The 18,727-nt window shown below is 39.3% G+C and overlaps 3 protein-coding genes across 3 annotated transcripts; all 3 read left to right on the top strand.

Annotated features, from left to right (window-relative positions):
- Positions 1 to 3,846: 3,846 nt before the first annotated feature.
- Positions 3,847 to 4,785, top strand: LOC134641547 (olfactory receptor 6M1-like). Its single transcript, XM_063494023.1, has one exon. It carries the CDS (start codon positions 3,847 to 3,849, stop codon positions 4,783 to 4,785), a length of 939 nt encoding a protein of 312 aa, XP_063350093.1.
- A 1,388-nt stretch (positions 4,786 to 6,173) lies between these two features.
- On the top strand, positions 6,174 to 7,445 carry LOC134641546 (putative nuclease HARBI1). The gene is made up of 4 exons (XM_063494022.1): positions 6,174 to 6,600; positions 6,673 to 6,788; positions 6,863 to 6,974; positions 7,069 to 7,445. The coding sequence occupies exons 1-4, from the start codon at positions 6,174 to 6,176 to the stop codon at positions 7,443 to 7,445; spliced, it is 1,032 nt and encodes a 343-aa protein (XP_063350092.1).
- Positions 7,446 to 17,586: 10,141 nt separating this feature from the next.
- LOC134641545 (olfactory receptor 6M1-like) lies at positions 17,587 to 18,525 on the top strand. The gene has a single exon (XM_063494021.1). The coding sequence runs from the start codon at positions 17,587 to 17,589 to the stop codon at positions 18,523 to 18,525; it is 939 nt and encodes a 312-aa protein (XP_063350091.1).
- The last annotated feature ends 202 nt before the right edge of the window (positions 18,526 to 18,727 follow it).

The raw sequence follows: 18,727 nt of genomic DNA, 5'->3' as shown, positions 1-18,727 counted from the left end.
CCTTCACAATAAAACAGGAAATGAACAAGCACAAGACTGAGACATGAGTTTGACAGAGGAGTGGAGGAAAGGCAGATGAAAGGGAGCGAGGGAACACGTGGGAGCACGAGAGAGAGACACGACGGGCTGGGGAAACATGGGAATGAAACACAGGGGAAGCCTAAATGTACAAAAGCTATCATCAGGATTACCAAATGAACCTACAGTAACCAACCATATTACAAAATGACATCAACGCACAAGAAACTCAAAATACTGGGTCAAAATGACCCAGAACCATGACACTTTCACATAGGACACAGCATGCACTGCATGCGCTGCACTGACCACTAGCTGGACCAAATAAATGAACCAAAGTTTGTGTTGTGGTGGCTGTTGCACTCTTCCTGTGTGTCATTTTTTGTGCCTGCTCTACATTTTCTAGATCAGTGGTTCTCAAACTTTCATAATGAGTACCACCTCATAAAATATATGGCTCTTGAAGTACCACACTTATGACCGACATTATAGTACAGTGTATATATAGGCCTATGTATAGGCCTATATATGCACATACAGTTTACACAGACAATTTTATTTCTTGTATGTGACAAGTGATAATAATAACAACTGTACTACATTAAAACATTTACAGCAGGTGGGATATCCAATATTTAAGTGATGACATATGAACCCTGCTGCCGGGTCCAAACTACTCTGCATTTATTAAGGCTGTTGTGTTTTTAACTTGTTTTAATGCTTTGTATTTTGTGCTATTTAATCTGAAAAAGCCCCTTAAAAAGTCAGTGATCACTGTCAGCCTCTCTCAGTTTTTATCGTCACTATTCATTTTAAAGCTCAGTTTTTAAAACTTTACGATGTAAATACAGCCCAGCCCATGCAGCAGTATATTAATGCCTAACCTTATATTGCAGTTGTTCTCCTGACTGAAGTTTGGTCCGTTTACAGCATCCTGCCATGCTATTGCATTTGTCCCTTACCTTCAGGAATCCTCACGTTAACGTTTATCGAGTGGAACAAAAGTTAGCGTTCATCCTCAAGCTTCACTATGTTTATATTATGCTAACCATAGCTGTGTAGCTAGCCACCACGTAGCACATCACTATATACCAGCTAGCCCAACTTCAGTATCCCTACAAACGCCACTGCTGTTTAGTTTTCCGTCTTCATTTATGTCAGAAGTGATAGCAAAGCTATACATTTTAATTTTTGCTATGGCAGTTAAGTTGCCGGATTTTGGGCTTCATGACCCTCCTTCGTGGTACGTGCACGTCGAAGCTCAGTTTGCTCTTCGTGGCGTTTCAACCAACGACACGAAATACCATCATGTGGTGGCCTTGCTGGATCTGCTGTCCACCCGCTATGTGATAACCCTCCTCTGGGATCCCCCCCACCCAAGGGAAATACACTGCTCTCAAGGCCCTGCTCTCAAGGCACTGCTGCTGCGGCGCTACTCCCTCTCCGATGCAGAGGAGGCAGAGAAACTCCTCTCTCTCTCTCGGGCCTGGTACGGGCTCATTGAGAGCACGCTGTCCTTGCTAGGAACGGATTCCTCTTAACTCACGTCTTCCTCCAACAGATGCCGGTGCGAGCTGGCCTCACCATTCGCAGAACGAGCAAATCGCATTCTCCTGGCTACTAGGAGCTTCGGCAACCAGGCGATAGTTCTCGACTCACCGACAGCATCTTCTGCGCCCCCACCGATTCTCAATCGGGGCATCCGACTCGTCAATGGTGGCTGGGATTGTGGCACGGCGGCACCGCGGAAAAAGGCTGTGTTTTTACCATCAGCGTGACAGCGCCATGCCGCCTTTGCAGTTTTAAGGCCCAGGCCAAAACTTCACATATGCCTATGACTTTTATGTCTAACAACAATTTATTTCAGTGTTTAAAAAATTACATTTCCACAACATTGCTTTCCTCAAGAGGTGCCTATATGTACATAAACTTGTGTCATAAAGTTCCTTGCACTCAGATATTCAGACTCAACTTTTCGGTGTTTACTGGAGTTAAATCACAAGCATCACAGAGAAAGACTAAATAAATAAGTAGTAATGAAAGTAGCTGTATGTAGTGATACATCTGAGAGATAGTTATGACATTTTTTTAATGTTTAAAATTTTATTTGTGAAGAAAGTCCTTACTAGCTAAGTTTAAAAGAATACTTGTTTCAACACAGCTGGCTCTTTCAGCCTGGCTACAGTACTGAAGAGAAACCTAGGGTTGTTCTTATTTTCTTCAGGGTAGGATGCCGTTGCTTTAGAGAGGGCTTTCTTATAGAGTGGCAAACTCTTTACAGGCTCAATGAAATTCTAAATTATTGAGATTATATTTACTCTCAAATTTTGGGGTTATCTGCTTTAAGCTACGTATTTGAGAGTTATACCAGGGAGTCAAGCACTTCTGATTTGAGACTGTTTTTCAGAGTATCCAGTGTGATACGAAGTGAGAATGTAACACTATTGCAGATTTTTGACTTGTGTACGAGTAGTGTTTAGGTAGCTGCTCTTTAATAAATTGTGCAATCATTAGATTAAGCCTCTTTAACAAATAGCACAAAGGACAACAAGATGGCTCACATACAGAATATTTTCTGGGGTGTAATTCTCCTGGTGGCAATCTTGGTCTCCTCATCTTGTTCTTCACAACACAAACAAATGGGTGGTTTTCACGTCGGATGTGTAATGATGTGGGCCCAAATCTTGATCTATATATCAAATACAGGAATAAAAAACACCAAGTATTGTGTCACCAAACCCTTTGAAGTTCATTACTGGAGCTAGGTACTGATTATAATTCACTCAAGAGGGATGAGTATGACACATCTTTCCTGTCAGCCCTTTGTAAACAAAGAAGTCATTAACCTAATGAGCAAACTTAAGGGGGAACACATTGAAAGTTGTGTCCTGTTTTGTAAGAAAGTTTAGTTGGACAAAAGATTAACTCTATCTATTTGTATAGTTGTTTATTTTTTTTATATTTTAAATGAAATAAATGTTTAAATGTAATTAGATTAAAAATACTAACATTATTTATAAAAAATATTGTGTGACGCATACATTTATCCACAACACATTTATGAGTTTTGGCTCAGAACCTATTCAAGAGATAGACCAGTTTATTTAGAATGGTTAAAAAGTCTTTAAGTGCTGTATGAAAGTGTGTTAGTAAATATGAACATGCACAGAGTAGAAGAGTGCTATACCAATGCATTTATCTGCTTAATTTATGCATAATAGGCTGCATCTCCTCAGTAAAAAGGCCTGCATATGTTTTCAATATAATCAATCAATATGAAATTTGTGCTTAAAATTGCACCAAAAATTGTTCTTTTCTTCATAAAGTCTGTCTATATTATAGTATAATATTGGAATACACTAAATGGTTGTTTGTTTTTATTTACTTTTTCATTTGTTTGTTGTAGGGGTTCTTTTTTATATAGGTGTTCAAGCATTTGAAGCATCAGAGGTAAAAGCAGAATTAGTAGAATTAGTGGAATTTAAAACTGATGATTTCCAATCTATCCTCATCTACCATTGGTTTTGGAGGGTAGGGGTGACATCATACATCATGTAATCTGCAGTCTCTGGTGATATGTAAACACAGACAATTGATATCCATCGTGATTGGATGAGGGAACTGCCAAGTTAAAACTTCCTGTTGTTGTGAGACTTAAAATGTGAAAGCACTGTTGTGTGGTTAACCCAAACCTGTTTGGGTTTAGAAGGGTTAAAACTGTTTTGTTTTGTTTTTTGCAACTGTTTATCATTGTTAACATTTTCAGCACATTTTTACTTCTTCAACTACATCTTGAAACCTTTTGTAATTTAATTATTTTTGTTAAATATGTCTTTACAGAATGCTTCAATCAAACTAACTTATTTTATTATAGGTGGTTTTGACACAGTCAAAAGGCCTGTAGCAGTTGGTGTGGTTATGCTGATAACCTATTTATTAGCTGTTTTTGCAAATTTGGTCAATATCATCTTCATTGTTTTTGACAAGCAGTTACATAAACCAATGTATCTTCTGATTTGTAGTCTTGCTGTTGTTGACATACTTTATACCTCTAGTTCCACTCCAACAATGATCGGGGTTCTACTTGCTGGTGTTAATACCATATCATATGTGGAGTGCTTAATTCAAATGTATGTTTACCAGGTGGGAGCAATAATGGAGATGTTTTCTTTAACAATTATGGCATTTGATCGGTTAATTGCTATAATTTGTCCTCTTCAGTATCATAGTTATTTAACAAATATACGTACACTAGTATTTACATACATTGTGTGGATTGTTGCCTGTAGTTTTGCACTATTTCCACCTGTAACAGTTGCACCGCTCCCTCACTGCTATTCGAGGCTTAGGTACACTTTCTGTGACTTTGCTGCAGTAATGCGAACCACTTGTGTTAACCCAGAGAAATATTTCAACCAAGTTGCCATTCTATCATTTTTTCTGTCATTTTTCACATTCGCTTTCATTTGTCTTTCATATTGTGGGATCTTATTTTTTGTGAAAATATTATCAAATAATGACAAAAAGAAAATGGGAAGCACTCTTGTGAGTCATCTGATTTGTGTATCATGTTTATACTGTCCTCAGTTTGTCATTGTTATCTTGACCAGGTTTGGTGTGGTATTAACTCTTGAAGAACGCCAGGGTTTATTGATTGGCACCATCCTCGGTCCATCTCTTGTAAATCCTTTTGTGTATTGTCTCAGGACAAAGGAAATTAAAAATAAGATTTTTAAGATATTCAGGAAGATTAACACAGCTGGTTAGAGTCTTGTGAACTGCATTCCACTTACTTGTAAAATAATGGGCAGAAATACCTTACAAAAGTGCCTTGAGGCGACCGTTGTTGTGATTTGGCGATATATAAATAAAATTAAATTGAATTGAAATATTAAAATATTCATATATGCACTTTCTAAATCTTATTTGGTGATTTGTGAACTTTTGAACCCTATTTAGGTGAGAAGTCACATTTAATGCAAAAATGTTGAAGATTCTGAAACACAAAATGTTCCTATTCACTCTGGGACTTTTCGGAGTTTTGATTAAAATCAAATTTAAGTACCGAACTAACATTTTGTCTCATTGATTCTTTGATATTTTTAAAGTGATTATTTATTGTTTTTTGTGAGCAACACTGTGTGACAATAACAATTAAGTAATTATTTTATTTTGAAACAAAATAACAAAATAAATGTGTTAATGTTGTCTGAGCAGACTTTTATGACCCTAAAAATATGTATTTCCTTTGTGAAAACAGTTAAGGTTGTCAATTTTTTAATGACAACCTTAACTGTTTTCAGTGGCAGTAACTGTCAAGAAGTCAAGGGTCACATCAAGACAGCAAGAGGAACTTTTTGTTGAATCAACTACTAAAATAGCAAACTTCAGATTGGATAGGAAGAGACAGTGAAAAGAAAGTCAAAATTTTGACATTTTCTTCACAGATTTTTTTTCTATAAAGTAAAAACATTTTCATCTTACATATGAGAAGTTTTTATGGTACAATAGAATAGAATAGAATAGAATAGAATAGAATGTGTCACGGCTGGGGCAGAAGTCGTGCGGTGTATTGAGAAAAGGATCCAAAATGCAGGTACTGGCTGGGGTGCGAGTGAGTGTTTATTTACAGAAGTGACAAAGTGGCAAAAACAGGAAGAGCAGGGGTCCGTTCTTCGTACCTCGCTAAGTAAGTTAGCCGGATTTGATTGTTGACGATTTTGCGTGATCTTGGATCGTTCGGTTCTCCGAAGCTCATCCGGGACTTGCTGTCATAGCAACAGATCCGTAAGCGTAAACCTGCTTGGGAGCAGGCTTACTTTATGTAAACAAGATTAGATCGCGGCCACTCAGGTATGTCCGTTGCATTTATACGAAAGCAACAGCGATATTTCGCCACTGTTTTACCATAAATAAATATTATCAATGTAACTAAAGATAATGCAGTATTTGATTCTTTTATTGATTTCATACAGATACATACAGGTCATTTCCGAAAAAAAGGGAAATGTACTATTAATCATTCTATGTCATGTAGTAGATTATGTCAGATGTAATTCATATTTTAGGGTAGTAATAGTAAATTACTACGTGCAATCAAGATGAGAGACCACGGCTATAAAAGCGAAGGTGGATTTGGGAAGTCTGTCGCAGCCATGTCCTGTCCGTTTGTACGCGAGCAACCCATTGCGGAAGGTGCAAGATTGATAAGGAGAGTTTACAGAATATTGCGGGATAGACAGGATCCTTTAGCTCAGCGCGACAGTGTGCTCATAGAGAGATATCGATTTTCCCGTGAGGGTATTATTTACTTAACCAACTTGTTGGATCCCTGTGTTAAGAGTTCCACTCACCGTAGTCGGGCATTAACAACTGCACAAACTGTGTGCATTGCCTTGCGTTTCTTTGCGAGTGGCACGTTTCTGTACGCTGTTGGAGACGCAGAGAACATTGGCAAGAGTGCTGTCTGCCGTGCCATTCGCAAAGTATACCTGGCACTCAAGCATTTCCTGGGTGTGTTTGTGGTTTTCCCAAGCCACGTGAGACCACAGGTTGTCAAACAGGGCTTTTTTGCCATTGCAGGTACATGAAAATCGATAATGAATGTGATGCAATCATGACCTATGTCTGTAACTGTAGCGCGATTGTCTGCAGGCTTCCCCAATGTGATTGGTGCCATAGACTGCACACACATTGCAATCAAGGCCCCCCCAGGCCCCAATGAAGGGGATTTTGTCAACCGAAAGGGGGTCCACAGTATAAATGTGCAGGTGAGTAATACTAATATTTCAGATGGTAATATATAATGGAATGGAGTGTGTTCATATATACTGACATCTCTTAGATGGTGTGTGACTCCATGTGCCACATCACAAATGTGGAAGCTAAATGGTCCGGATCAGTGCATGACTCAAGAATCTTCAGAGAGTCAGGGTTATGCACATTATTTGAGCGTGGTAAGAAAAAGAGACTTATTTTGATATGTCATACTTATTTTGATATGTCATACTTATTTTGGGCCTAACATAACAGCATTTCACCATTAAACAGGGGCCTACGATGGGATTCTCCTTGGAGACAGGGGTTATGCATGCAGGCAGTACTTCCTGACACCGTTCCCTGACCCCAACCCTGGGCCACAGACCCGCTACAATGCAGCTCTAGCCAGGACAAGGGCACGCATTGAAATGACCTTTGGGCAATTAAAGGGGAGATTTCAGTGTCTGAAAGGTCTGAGGGTTGCACCTGACAGGGCATGTGACATTATTGTTGCATGTGCTGTACTGCACAACATTGCCACCATCAGAAAGGAGAGGACCCCCGTGGTGGAGGTGCAGCCTGTTGATGACCTCCAGCCAGTGCACTTGGACCAACCTAGTGGCAGAGCTGCACGGGACAGAATTGTCCAACACAATTTCGTATATTAAACACTTGACAAAACATATTTTCCTTTGAGATTTATTTGGGCATCTTTTGCCGTCTCATCCAACAGAAGGCAGTCATCATTTGCCTGGAAAAGAAAATCATATATACTGTACCACGCAAGGTTACCAATAGTTCTCTGTATGAAAGTGTATTGTTACTTACTCTATAGTTCCTTCTGTAGCAACTCGATTTCCAGTTGAACTTTTTGCCTCATTAGAGCTTGAAGTTCGATGTCACCGAGAAGCTTCTGTTTCTTCAGCTCAGTGTACTCTATTTTCTGCTGGAGACTTCTCTTATAGAGCACACGGATGTCACCCTGTTTCAATTGTAGAGACAACATTTGACGGTCAATACATGTCATATAGGAGGTAGAATTAATTCCAAGACTGCCCACCCACCTCTGTATCAGGCCCCTCTGCCGGCCTCTTTGCCTGCAAACCATACTGCAGTCAGAAACACATGGAAGTACACAAGTAGATACACATTCAGGCCAAATTATGCATGCACTTACAGGGACTTCCTCCAAACCACAGTCATCTGACAGGGTTGGTTCACTGTCCTGTGCATTGGGAACAACATGGTGTTACAAAGGGATGTGGTACAGCCTATTGGTCTACATAATTACACAACAGATTGTGTATGTATGTATATATATATATATACACATATACATATACATATATACATACATATATATACATATATGTGTGTATATATATACATATATGTGTGTATATATATACACACACGTGTATATATATATATATATATATATATATATATATAATTTATATATATACATATACACGTGTGTGTGTATATATATATATATATATATATATATACATACACACACACGTGTATATGTATATGTATATATATATGTATATGTGTGTATATATATATATATGTGTGTGTATATATATATATGCAGTGTTGGGAAGGTTACTTTTAAAATGTATTCCATTACAGAATACCGAATACATGCCCCAAAATGTATTCTGTAACGTATTCCGTTACGTTACTCAATGAGGGTAACGTATTCTGAATACTTTGGATTACTTACTTAATATATTATCATGCTGTTTACAACTACGTGAATGTACTATTGCTGTGATTTATTACTGTTACTGAAGGTCCGCGGCTCCGAACCGTAGTAAAGGGACATCTGGCTAATACGTCGGGTTCGTGTCGGGCTCGTAGCCGAAAAATAACTTTACTTTGTTGTCTGGGTCAACTTTGCTAGAGACAGAGAGAGGCGTTGAAAGGCTGCTCCAACGGAACTTATTTTTTCCGGAGGAAAACACGAACACAGTGTACAGTCGAGTCTTAATAGCTTACTTACAAATGGGCTCGTCAGGCACTCTTCTTGGCTGCAGTGGTTATTATTATATTTACATGCTTCCAGCTCCCGTTTTTGCTCCGTGACAGCTCGGACCTTTCCTTTCTCTCCCTCCCTCGCTCACAGACACATAACGTGTATGGCAGTCCATTCTCGCTGCAGCACGGACTACACTGCCCATGAGGCTACATTCTTTAGGGCCATGTCTGTAGCATTCTGCCTTTTAGCTTAGCACAACAACAACAACAAAAAAGCGCTCTCTCACCCAGGAAACACGCAGAGAGAGAGAGAGAGAGCGTCACCCTGTAACCATGGCAACCGTAACGCTGCCGCCTGGAACAACAGAACATAGCTGTCAAACAAACCCAAACAGTCCTGACCCGCCACAATATGAAACAGGAAAGTACCGCCGTGTAATCCATTTATTTCAACAAAGTAACTGTATTCTGAATACCACCTTTTAAACGGTAACTGTAACGGAATACAGTTACTCATATTTTGTATTCTAAATACGTAACGGCGGTACATGTATTCCGTTACTCCCCAACACTGTATATATGTATATGTGTGTATATATATATATGTATATGTGTGTATATATATATATATGTATATGTGTGTATATATACATTTGGTTCATAGAGGAAATGGAAAAAATTGGGGGGTGGGGTGGGTTGGGGGCTGTGTTATCGATGCATGTGTGAGTTCAGGGTGGTTATGGCCTTTGGAAAGAAACTGTTTTTGAGTCTGTGGGGTTTTATGCTGATGCACCTGTAGTGCTTCCCCGAGGGAAACAGGTAGAACATGTTGAAACCAGGGTGGGAACTATCCTTGATGATGTTTACTGCTCTGCTGAAGCAGTGGGAGGAATAAATGTCCATCAGGGAGGGGAGAGGGCAGCCCACTGCCAACTTCAGGACTTCCTCTCTGTAGTCTGCCCCGTCTCCCTTTGAGATGAGTCCGACTACCATGGTGTCATCAGCAAACTTGATGATGAGATTGTTGTTGTGGTTTGAACTGCAGTTCAAAGCTCTGAACTCCCGTACAGAGCTCTCACCTGACCAGAAGGCGGCATCGTGTGCATTGAGGAGTGAGCTGATCTCGCTGGTCATCCAGGGTTTTTGGTTTGGGAAAACCCGAATGCTTTTGTCCACAGTCACATTTGCAATACAGAACTTGATATAGACCAGTACTGATCCTGTGAAAGTTTCAAGTTCCTGGTGTTCAAATGTCTCCCAGTCTGTCTGTGTGAAGCAGTCCTGTAGTTTGGAGAGAGCATTTTCAGGCCAGGTTGTAACAGTCTTTGTGGTGGGCCTGCCACTTCGTCTGAGGGGGGTGTAGGCAGTGCTGCCAACTCCTCAGCAAGGAAAATTGCTATTGGCTGTCCTAAAAGTCGCTAGAAGCTGCTGAATGATGTCATCACCTAATTTGCATTGTAACAGACGGTGTAGGAGAGAGAAATAACATTGTGGAAGAGACATAAAGTGAGTAAAAAAAATCTTTTAGCAATTATTGTTTTTTTTAAATGTTAAATTAAATTTTTTTTCAGACTTTCTGTGTGTGTGTGTGTGTTGTCTTTTTAAGTAGTTTTAAACCTTGTTATTATTAAAAAGTAACAATAAAAGAAGAACATTTTTAACCATTAACCATCAAAATGGACATAGCAAGCCTCATCAGACAGCTTCAGTCAAAGTCGACAGCGGCTTCGCTCATGCGCGATTGATTTTGCAGTTTGTATACATAGGGGTGAATATCTCCTGCTCTGACATCAGCTAGGGGGGACTGCTGCGCGTGGACTACCTGCCGCCTGTGAGCACATTGGCATGGGCGAGGTGCCCACGGCAGCACCCGCTGCTTGATGAGAGTAAGAGCGATACATGCTTTCATGTAAAAAAGATAATGATAATAGAAAAATAACAAATCTTTGTTTTTTTTCATTCACTTCCAGCAATATGCAGTTAGTTTTTTCGAGGGCTGCATAACAGTACATCTACAGTAGGTAACATTTCAAAATAAATTTAAAATATATGACGGCAAACTCCAAATGGCAAAATAGGACTAAAATCACTCAAACTAATTTCATATACTGGTTTTAAAACCTTTTTAAAAATATTCGGTCCTGTTGCATGACAACTGTATCCTCCACATGCCTGGAGTGATGCCCAAAAGCATCACTCCAGGCATGTGACTGCAGGATGCAGTGGTGTCCCTGCTGGTTCAGTGTGCATATTTTTCCTATATTGGCTTCCCTTCACTGGCTCCCTATTAAATCCAGAATTGAACTTAAAAATCCTGCTCCTCACATACAAGGTCTTAAATAATCAGTCCCCATCTTATCTTAATGACCTTATAGTACCATATCACCCTATTAGAGCACTTCACTCTCGCACTGCAGGCTTACTTGTTGTTCCTAGAGTATTTAAAAGTAGAATGGGAGGGAGAACCTTCAGTTTTCAGGCCCTTCTTCTATGGAACCAGCTTCCAGTTTGGTTTCGGGAAATGGGCACTATCTCTACTGTTAAAAGGATGTTTTTCCTTCCCACTGTCACCAAAGTGCTTGCTCATAGGGGGTCATATGATTGTTAGGTTTTCACAGTATGTATTACAATTGACATTGTTTATCGGGGTCCAAGTTGTTTTTGCCTGTAGGAATGTTTGGGCTGGCTCCCACATCACTTGATATCTCCGTGCTCATAGCAGAAACAGGCGAATGATACTTCTGTTGTATCATCCTTTCGATTTTAGGGTTGCTGGTGTTGGCAGCAGTGACACAGGAAAAGTTAGGGTCATTACGAATTTTGGCTTCCTCATTCACAAGTTTGACAAAAAATGAAAAATGGAGGAAAAGGCACTGCATTCTCTCTTTTGAACCTCGAGGTAGCTGTTACCCGTCTCACCTGAAGGTTGTATGCCCAGTAGTTTTCTGGTCGATCATCAAATCTCAGCAGGCCAGAGCTGATCACCTCCTTTCATTTCACATATTTTGTTAGATCTCAAGTGTCAGCATGACTACCCCTTACAGGTGTGGGTGTCCATACCTTGGACTGAGCATGCTGAAATCGATCATCGATGCTGGCTGTCCTCCACAGCTCCAGTTGCAAGATTCTCTCTTTGGGCTGAAAGCATAGAAAACTAGCAAAGGTGTGAACTCTTGGTTGTTGTTCATACTGGCCTGACAGATACTTGGTTCTTTGCAAGCTTTGGTGTTGCATTGATGGTCGTGGCTGGCTGTGGCACCAGAGAAGATGGGAGATCCGGACAATTAACTTGTGGAGTCTGCAGATCGTTGCTGAATTCTGATTGTTACCGCACATGTCATACTGCGTATGGTTGTGTGTGTGAAGAATAAAAATTTGAATATGAATTTGAACATACTCTTGCACTCGTTCAGTTGGATTGATTTGCTGCATGTTGTCTCGCTGGGGCTGTTGTGGATGCTCACTTTCTTGCTTAGATGCTTCCCAAGCTTGAGCCTCAGCTAGTGCTGCCGCAGCTGCTTTCTGTGATTTGAGTATATGTAGCTCTGCATCCAGATCAGCTTTCTTTTTAAGCTGTTTTGCCTGTTATTTTAGGATGTTAGCTTCCTGCTTGGTAAATTAGACCTGGACACGGGCAGCTTCTGCTTTTGCTCGTGGTCTGGCGGCAGCAGTAGATGATGATGTAAGTTGGCTAGACCATAAAGAATTGGACACTCTTGACCTTGTTTCCAGCATTTCATCCATCCTTCCTTTTACAGAACTCACTATGACTGATGAGAACGCTTGTTTACTATTCTGCCCTCCATGTACATTGATGCCCTGTTTGGCAGATATGTAGTGAGGTAGATTTGGTAGAGGTTGGCCCATACATGGTATTCACCCCTCCCTTAGCTGTTAATCAGAGGTTGTCATAAGGAACAGATGTGGTCCACTCTGAAGCTTTGGCAACTTTCCCTCTTTTGTTACAGGCCCACACACTGCTGCTGTCTTGTTGTAGCCTTGTTGTTATTTTATAATCTTTTATAGACTGGCCTCAACTGGCTCCTTGTTTTATGGTTTATTTACTTTTTTGATTTTAATCATGCTTTTCTAAAGAATTGTATCTTAGGGTGTATTTGTTCTTGTTTCGTTTATCTCTTTTACTGACTGGTTTAATGTTTTATGTTTTGTTTTTTTGCTTTAGTGGAGGTACGGCCGATTGTTTTGGGGCTAGGCACGTGAGGTTGAATTCCCCCTGATGCATGAGAGTGTACACACTGGGAAATGGGTAGATTGCACCATTTAGATTGCGGTGAGAGTGACGGTGAGGTTTGCAGTGGAACTACAAGGGTGAGTAATTGGTGGCACCCTTGGGCACTCCTCTCTGTAGGTTACCTCCTCAAGTGGCTGGTCTCCACCATTTTGGTTAGTTATTTTATCAAGCTGCTATTTTAACTCAGGTAGCACTGTGGCAGCCAGCCTTGTTTTTTTTTAAATTAATATTTGTTAATAAAGTATTTTAATTAATGGTTCTGCATTGTCAGCCCTGTTACTTTAAGAAGTCCTCTATTTTATAGCTCTATGATTTTAGTAGTATTTCCTAACAAATTTTGATTTTAAAAATTGACCTGCCTTACCTCTGGTTGCTAATAACGAGCCTGTAGGCCTTTGTAACAAGTATAACATTTGCATTGGCTATAGAAATCTCCTGGGGTGTAACGCCCTCCCCAGGTGGCGCTGTCAACAACCTTTAGTCACCTTTACTGGTTATCCGCCTTCGTGTCACCACAGATACACAGTTCTTCAAAAGGACAAGCAAAAGCTTCCAGTTGTCACTGCAGAGTTTGTCTCCCTAATGAAGGCATTTTAAACTACAGACATAAAAACCCATAATACAACATACATTTAGAACATAATATATTTCTCATATTACATGGTAAAGGCTTAGTAAATCAAATTTCAGCTGGTATAACCAAGAGAAAGAGTTGGAAAAAAATATCTAGTGCTCATCCCACTAGCTTAATGCTAATATATAATGGAATTTCCTACAGACCCACTAACACAATTAGCATCACCAGTGCAACCACATGTTAGCTTCTGCTATGAGGGAATGCAGAACCATTTCACATCACTTGCTTAACATAAGCTCAGAATATACTCATACTTACAAGCATATTGTGGTGAGCCAAAAATCTTTCCAACAACAGACCCCCACAAAGGTTGAGCCTGCTGTTCCACCCCAACCAAAAAGAGGTTTTTTATTAGACATCTTGCTCTACTACACAGTGCTTCAGAGGGTCAATAACACAGCTCATGAACTCACTCATGGTATAACATTTCTGTCCACTGCCACTTAATTTACACTGTAGCATTAACAGGAACAGTTAAGAGTCATGTAACAATAACAGCTGTAAATAACACAGTTTCCTCGTCTTCAACAGCATCACATGTTCCCAAGGCATGATGGGAAATAACTAGCCGCTCCCAACACGCCACAATATATTTTTCATTCTCCAGTATAACAACTTTGGGCCTAACAATTTGTGTGCTGGTATCAGTTTAGTCAGAGTCCATTAACTTTTATTATTCTCACTATATAAACTTCAGTACACAAACCCACCTCCTGCCCACAGTGGGGTGGTGGAGCTACTGCACCCCAACAGTAGCAGCACACGGGTGGTTCTGATGAAAAATAGCATGCCTTAGCTTTACGTCGGGCTTTGTTATAGAGCAACAAACTATTTACAAGCTAAATAAAATTGTTATTATGTCTCAAGTTTTAGGGTTATCTGCTGAGGTATGCATTTCAGAGTTATGAAGAAGTCAAGCCCTTCTGGTTTAATACTGTTTTTCAGACTATCCAGAGTCATACAAAGTGAGGATGTAACGCTATTAAAGAGATTATTGACTTCTTTGTAGTTTTAGGTAGCTGCTCTTTAACAAATTGTGCAATAATGATTGTTTCATGAAGTTACATCGGATATGCAAGCAACTTTATAACACAATCACACATCAAATGCTTGAGAGTCCTGCGCAGTATCTTTTCTGTTCCTACAACTCTTCTGGATAGGAATCTTGGATGTTGTTCCCTGGATCTGTTGGAGACACTGACCTAGCTTGGGGGTCACTGCCTAAGTGCTCCCATTACCACTGGGACCACTGTTGCCTTCAACCTCCACATCTTCTCAACCGCTTCTCTCAGCCTTTGGTACTTCTTGAGTATGACAAGAATGAGGACACACACACACACAGCATTGCACCTTGCTATGCGTTTTATTGATACAGGCTTTTACACACTCTGTATGAGCAGCGTTCCAGTCGTCACAGCACTCTTTCCTGTGGTCCCAGCAAAATCCTTAAAAAGGGAGACATGATTTGATGATGGAGGTCAAGTTCCATTTAACAGCCATTCACTTTTGGCCTTTATGTTCTTGCTGCTTTCAAATGACCCGGCCTACCAATGGTACCGCTGGATTGGGACACACGCATAGGAGCCCTCAGTACATTTTTTGATAGCCATGTCAATGTGACACAAGTTACTTTCCTTCATAAAGTTGGCTCTCCAACTTTTGCATCTGTAACATTTCCAGCACATAGCTACACTGTAACAGTGTTTACTGGCAAAAAGATAAGGGAGGACTCTAATGCAGAAAGCATGCGGAGAAGCAGGTGTGAAGTGAAAGTTACTTAATGTACACAAGGTAAAAGACTAACATGATGAATAATCGAGAACTTAAAGTGAGCGTGCCTTCCACACATGCTAAACAACTGTCTCAGTTTCGAGGTCTTCTGAGGAAATTACAAAACCAAGGATTCACTCAGAAACTTAAATGATTATCTTAATATTCAGGCATAACCTAGCACATGAACCCTTGACTCAAAATGCAGAATTTCCTAAGTACAATAAACACTAACATCTCTCACCACGGTTAACGTTATGAACACGAATAGTCTGAGTAACACTAAGAGAACGATGCCCTGCGTGTTGCGAGCCAAAACACACTAAAACTAAACAATCTGAAACAGGAGAAACAGCCGAATTTATTGAATACCGTGAGGCTTGGGGCTGTCAAGGACAGGGAAGAGAACCCGACACTGGGTATTTTCCAGTGCAGGAACTCTGGGGACGAGGCATATAGGTGAGGGAGCGTCACTGTGAAGAGTAGGGGAACAATACTGATTAACGGCTTGACCAAAATAATAACTAAAATATCACAGGGTAATGCCACAATCTTACTTAAGCAGGAGTGGAGGCTAAGCCATAGGGGGGTGGTCCAGATGGCAGTGGAGCAGCTGGGCGGGGAGGCAGGCAGGTGAGCGAGGAGACAGCCGAAACAGTCCAGTATAAAAATCCAAAAGTTCACAGTAAATTGAGTCCGTCTCGATAGTCACTGAGAGAAAAAAGAGAAAAATAATCTGCACAATCATTAGATGAAGCTTCTTTAACAAATAGCACAAAGGACAACAAAATGGTTCACATACAGAATATTTTCTGGGGTGTAATTCTCCTGGTGGCAATCCTGGTCTCCTCATCTTGTTCTTCACAACACAAACAAATGAGTGATTTTTACTTCAGATGTGTAATGATGTGAGCCCAACTTTATCAAGCCAAAATCTTGACATATCTATATATCACATACAGAAATAAAAGACAAAAGTATTGTGACCCTCTGAGGTTCATTACTGGAGCTAGGTACTGATTATAATTCACTCAAGAGGGGTGAGTATGACACATCTTTCCTGTCAGCCCTTTGTAAACAAAGAAGTCATTAACCTAATGAGCAAACGTAAGAGGTAACACAGTGAAAGTTGTGTCTTCTTTTCTAAGAAAGTTTAGTTGGACAAAAGATTAAATCTATTTTTTTGTATATCTTATATATATTTCAAATGAAATGAATTTTTTTTAATTTACTTAAATTAAAAATACTAACATTATTACTAACATTATTTCTAAAAATAAAAATATTGTGTGATGCATCCACAACACATTTATGCATTTCTACACAAATACCAGTTCAAACGTTAAATTGTGGCTCAGAACCTATTCAAGAAATAGACCAGTTTATTTACAATTGTTAAAAAGTCTTTAAGTGCTGTATGAAAGTGTGTTAGTAAATATGAACATGCACAGAGTAGAAGAGTGCTATACCAATGCATTTATCTGCTTAATTTATGCATATTAGGCTGCATCTCCTCAGTAAAAAGGCCTGCATATGTTTTATTTAATCAATATGAATTTTTTAATCAATATGAATTTTGTGCTTAAAAAATGCTCCAAAAATTGTTCTTTTCTTCATAAAGTCTGTCTATATTATAATACAATATTGGAATTCACTAAATGGTTGTTTGTTTTTATTTACTTTTTTCATTTGTTTGTTGTAGGGGTTCTTTTTTTATATAGGTGTTCTAGCATTTGAAGCATCAGAGGTAAAAGGGGCTTCATTGGTACTGATGAAGCCCTGTGGCATTTTGTGCCAAAGAATGTAAATAGAATTAGTGGAATTTAAAATTGATGATTTCCAATCTATCCTCATCTACCATTGGTTTTGGAGGATGGGGGTGACATCATACATCATGTAATCTGCAGTTTCTGGTGATATGTAAACACAGACAATTGATATCCGTCGTGATTGGATGAGGGAGCTGCCAAGTTAAAACTTCTTGTTGTTGTGAGACTTAAAATGTGAAAGCACTGTTGTGTGGTTAACCCAAACCTGTTTGGGTTTAGAAGGGTTATAGCAGTTTCTTTTTTTTTACAACTGTTTATCATTGTTAACATTTTCAGCATATTTTTACTTCTTCAGCTACATCTTGAAACATTTTGTAATTTAATATTTCTTAAATATGTCTTTACAGAATGCTTCAATCAAACTAACACATTTTATTATAGGTGGTTTTGACACAGTCAAAAGGCCTGTAGCAATTGGTGGGGTTATGCTGATAACCTATTTATTAGCTGTTTTTGCAAGTTTGGTCAATATCATCTTCATTGTTTCTGACAAGCAGTTACATAAACCAATGTATCTTCTGATTTGCAATCTTGCTGTTGTTGACGTCTTCTATACCTCTAGTGCCACTCCAACAATGATCGGGGTTCTACTTGCTGGTGTTAATACCATATCATATGTGGAGTGCTTAATTCAAATGTATGTTTACCAGGTGGGAGCAACAATGGAGATGTTTTCTTTAACAATTATGGCATTTGATCGGTTAATTGCTATAATTTGTCCTCTTCAGTACCATAGTTATTTAACAAATACACGTACACTAGTATTTACATACATTGTGTGGATTGTTGCCTGTAGTTTTGTGCTTTTTACACTTGTAACAGCTACACCGCTCCCTCACTGCTTTTTGAGGCTTAGGTACACTTTCTGTGACTATGCTGCAGTAATGCGAACCACTTGTGTTAACCCAGAGAAATATTTCAACCAAACTGCCATTATATCATTTTTTCTGTCATTTTTCACATTCACTTTCATTTGTCTTTCATATTGTGGGATCTTATTTTTTGTGAAAATATTATCAAATAATGACAAAAAGAAAATGGGAAGCACTCTTGTGAGTCATCTGATTTGTGTATCATGTTTATACTGTCCTCAGTTTGTCATTGTTATCTTGACCAGGTTTGGTGTGGTATTAACTCTTGAAGAACGCCAGGGTTTATTGATTGGCACCATCCTCGGTCCATCTCTTGTAAATCCTTTTGTGTATTGTCTCAGGACAAAGGAAATTAAAATTAAGATCTTTAAGATATTCAGGAAGATTAACACAGCTGGTTAGAGTCTTGTGAACTCTGAATACACTTACTTGTAAAATAATGGGCACAAATACCTTACAATATAAAGTGCCTTGAGGCAACTGTTGTTGTGATTTGGCGCTATGTAAATAAAATTGAATTGCATTGAAATATTAAAATATTCATAGATGCACTTTCTAAATCTTATTTGGTGATGTGTGAACTTCTGAACGCTATTTAGGTGAG

The sequence above is a fragment of the Pelmatolapia mariae genome, linkage group LG14 (genome assembly GCF_036321145.2).
Source record: "Pelmatolapia mariae isolate MD_Pm_ZW linkage group LG14, Pm_UMD_F_2, whole genome shotgun sequence".
Lineage (NCBI taxonomy): Eukaryota > Metazoa > Chordata > Actinopteri > Cichliformes > Cichlidae > Pelmatolapia > Pelmatolapia mariae.
The sequence above is the reverse complement of the archived record's forward strand: the minus strand, read 5'-3'. Positions and strand labels throughout refer to the sequence as shown.

Excerpts from the sequence above, each read along its gene's own strand:
- LOC134641547 (XM_063494023.1), top strand. The coding sequence starts at position 3,847 with ATGTCTTTACAGAATGCTTCAATCAAACTAACTTATTTTATTATAGGT.
- LOC134641546 (XM_063494022.1), top strand. The coding sequence starts at position 6,174 with ATGTCCTGTCCGTTTGTACGCGAGCAACCCATTGCGGAAGGTGCAAGA. Across the intron at positions 6,601-6,672 it reads GGGCTTTTTTGCCATTGCAG|GCTTCCCCAATGTGATTGGT; the intron begins GTACATGAAAAT and ends GATTGTCTGCAG. Across the intron at positions 6,975-7,068 it reads ATGCACATTATTTGAGCGTG|GGGCCTACGATGGGATTCTC; the intron begins GTAAGAAAAAGA and ends ACCATTAAACAG.
- LOC134641545 (XM_063494021.1), top strand. The coding sequence starts at position 17,587 with ATGTCTTTACAGAATGCTTCAATCAAACTAACACATTTTATTATAGGT.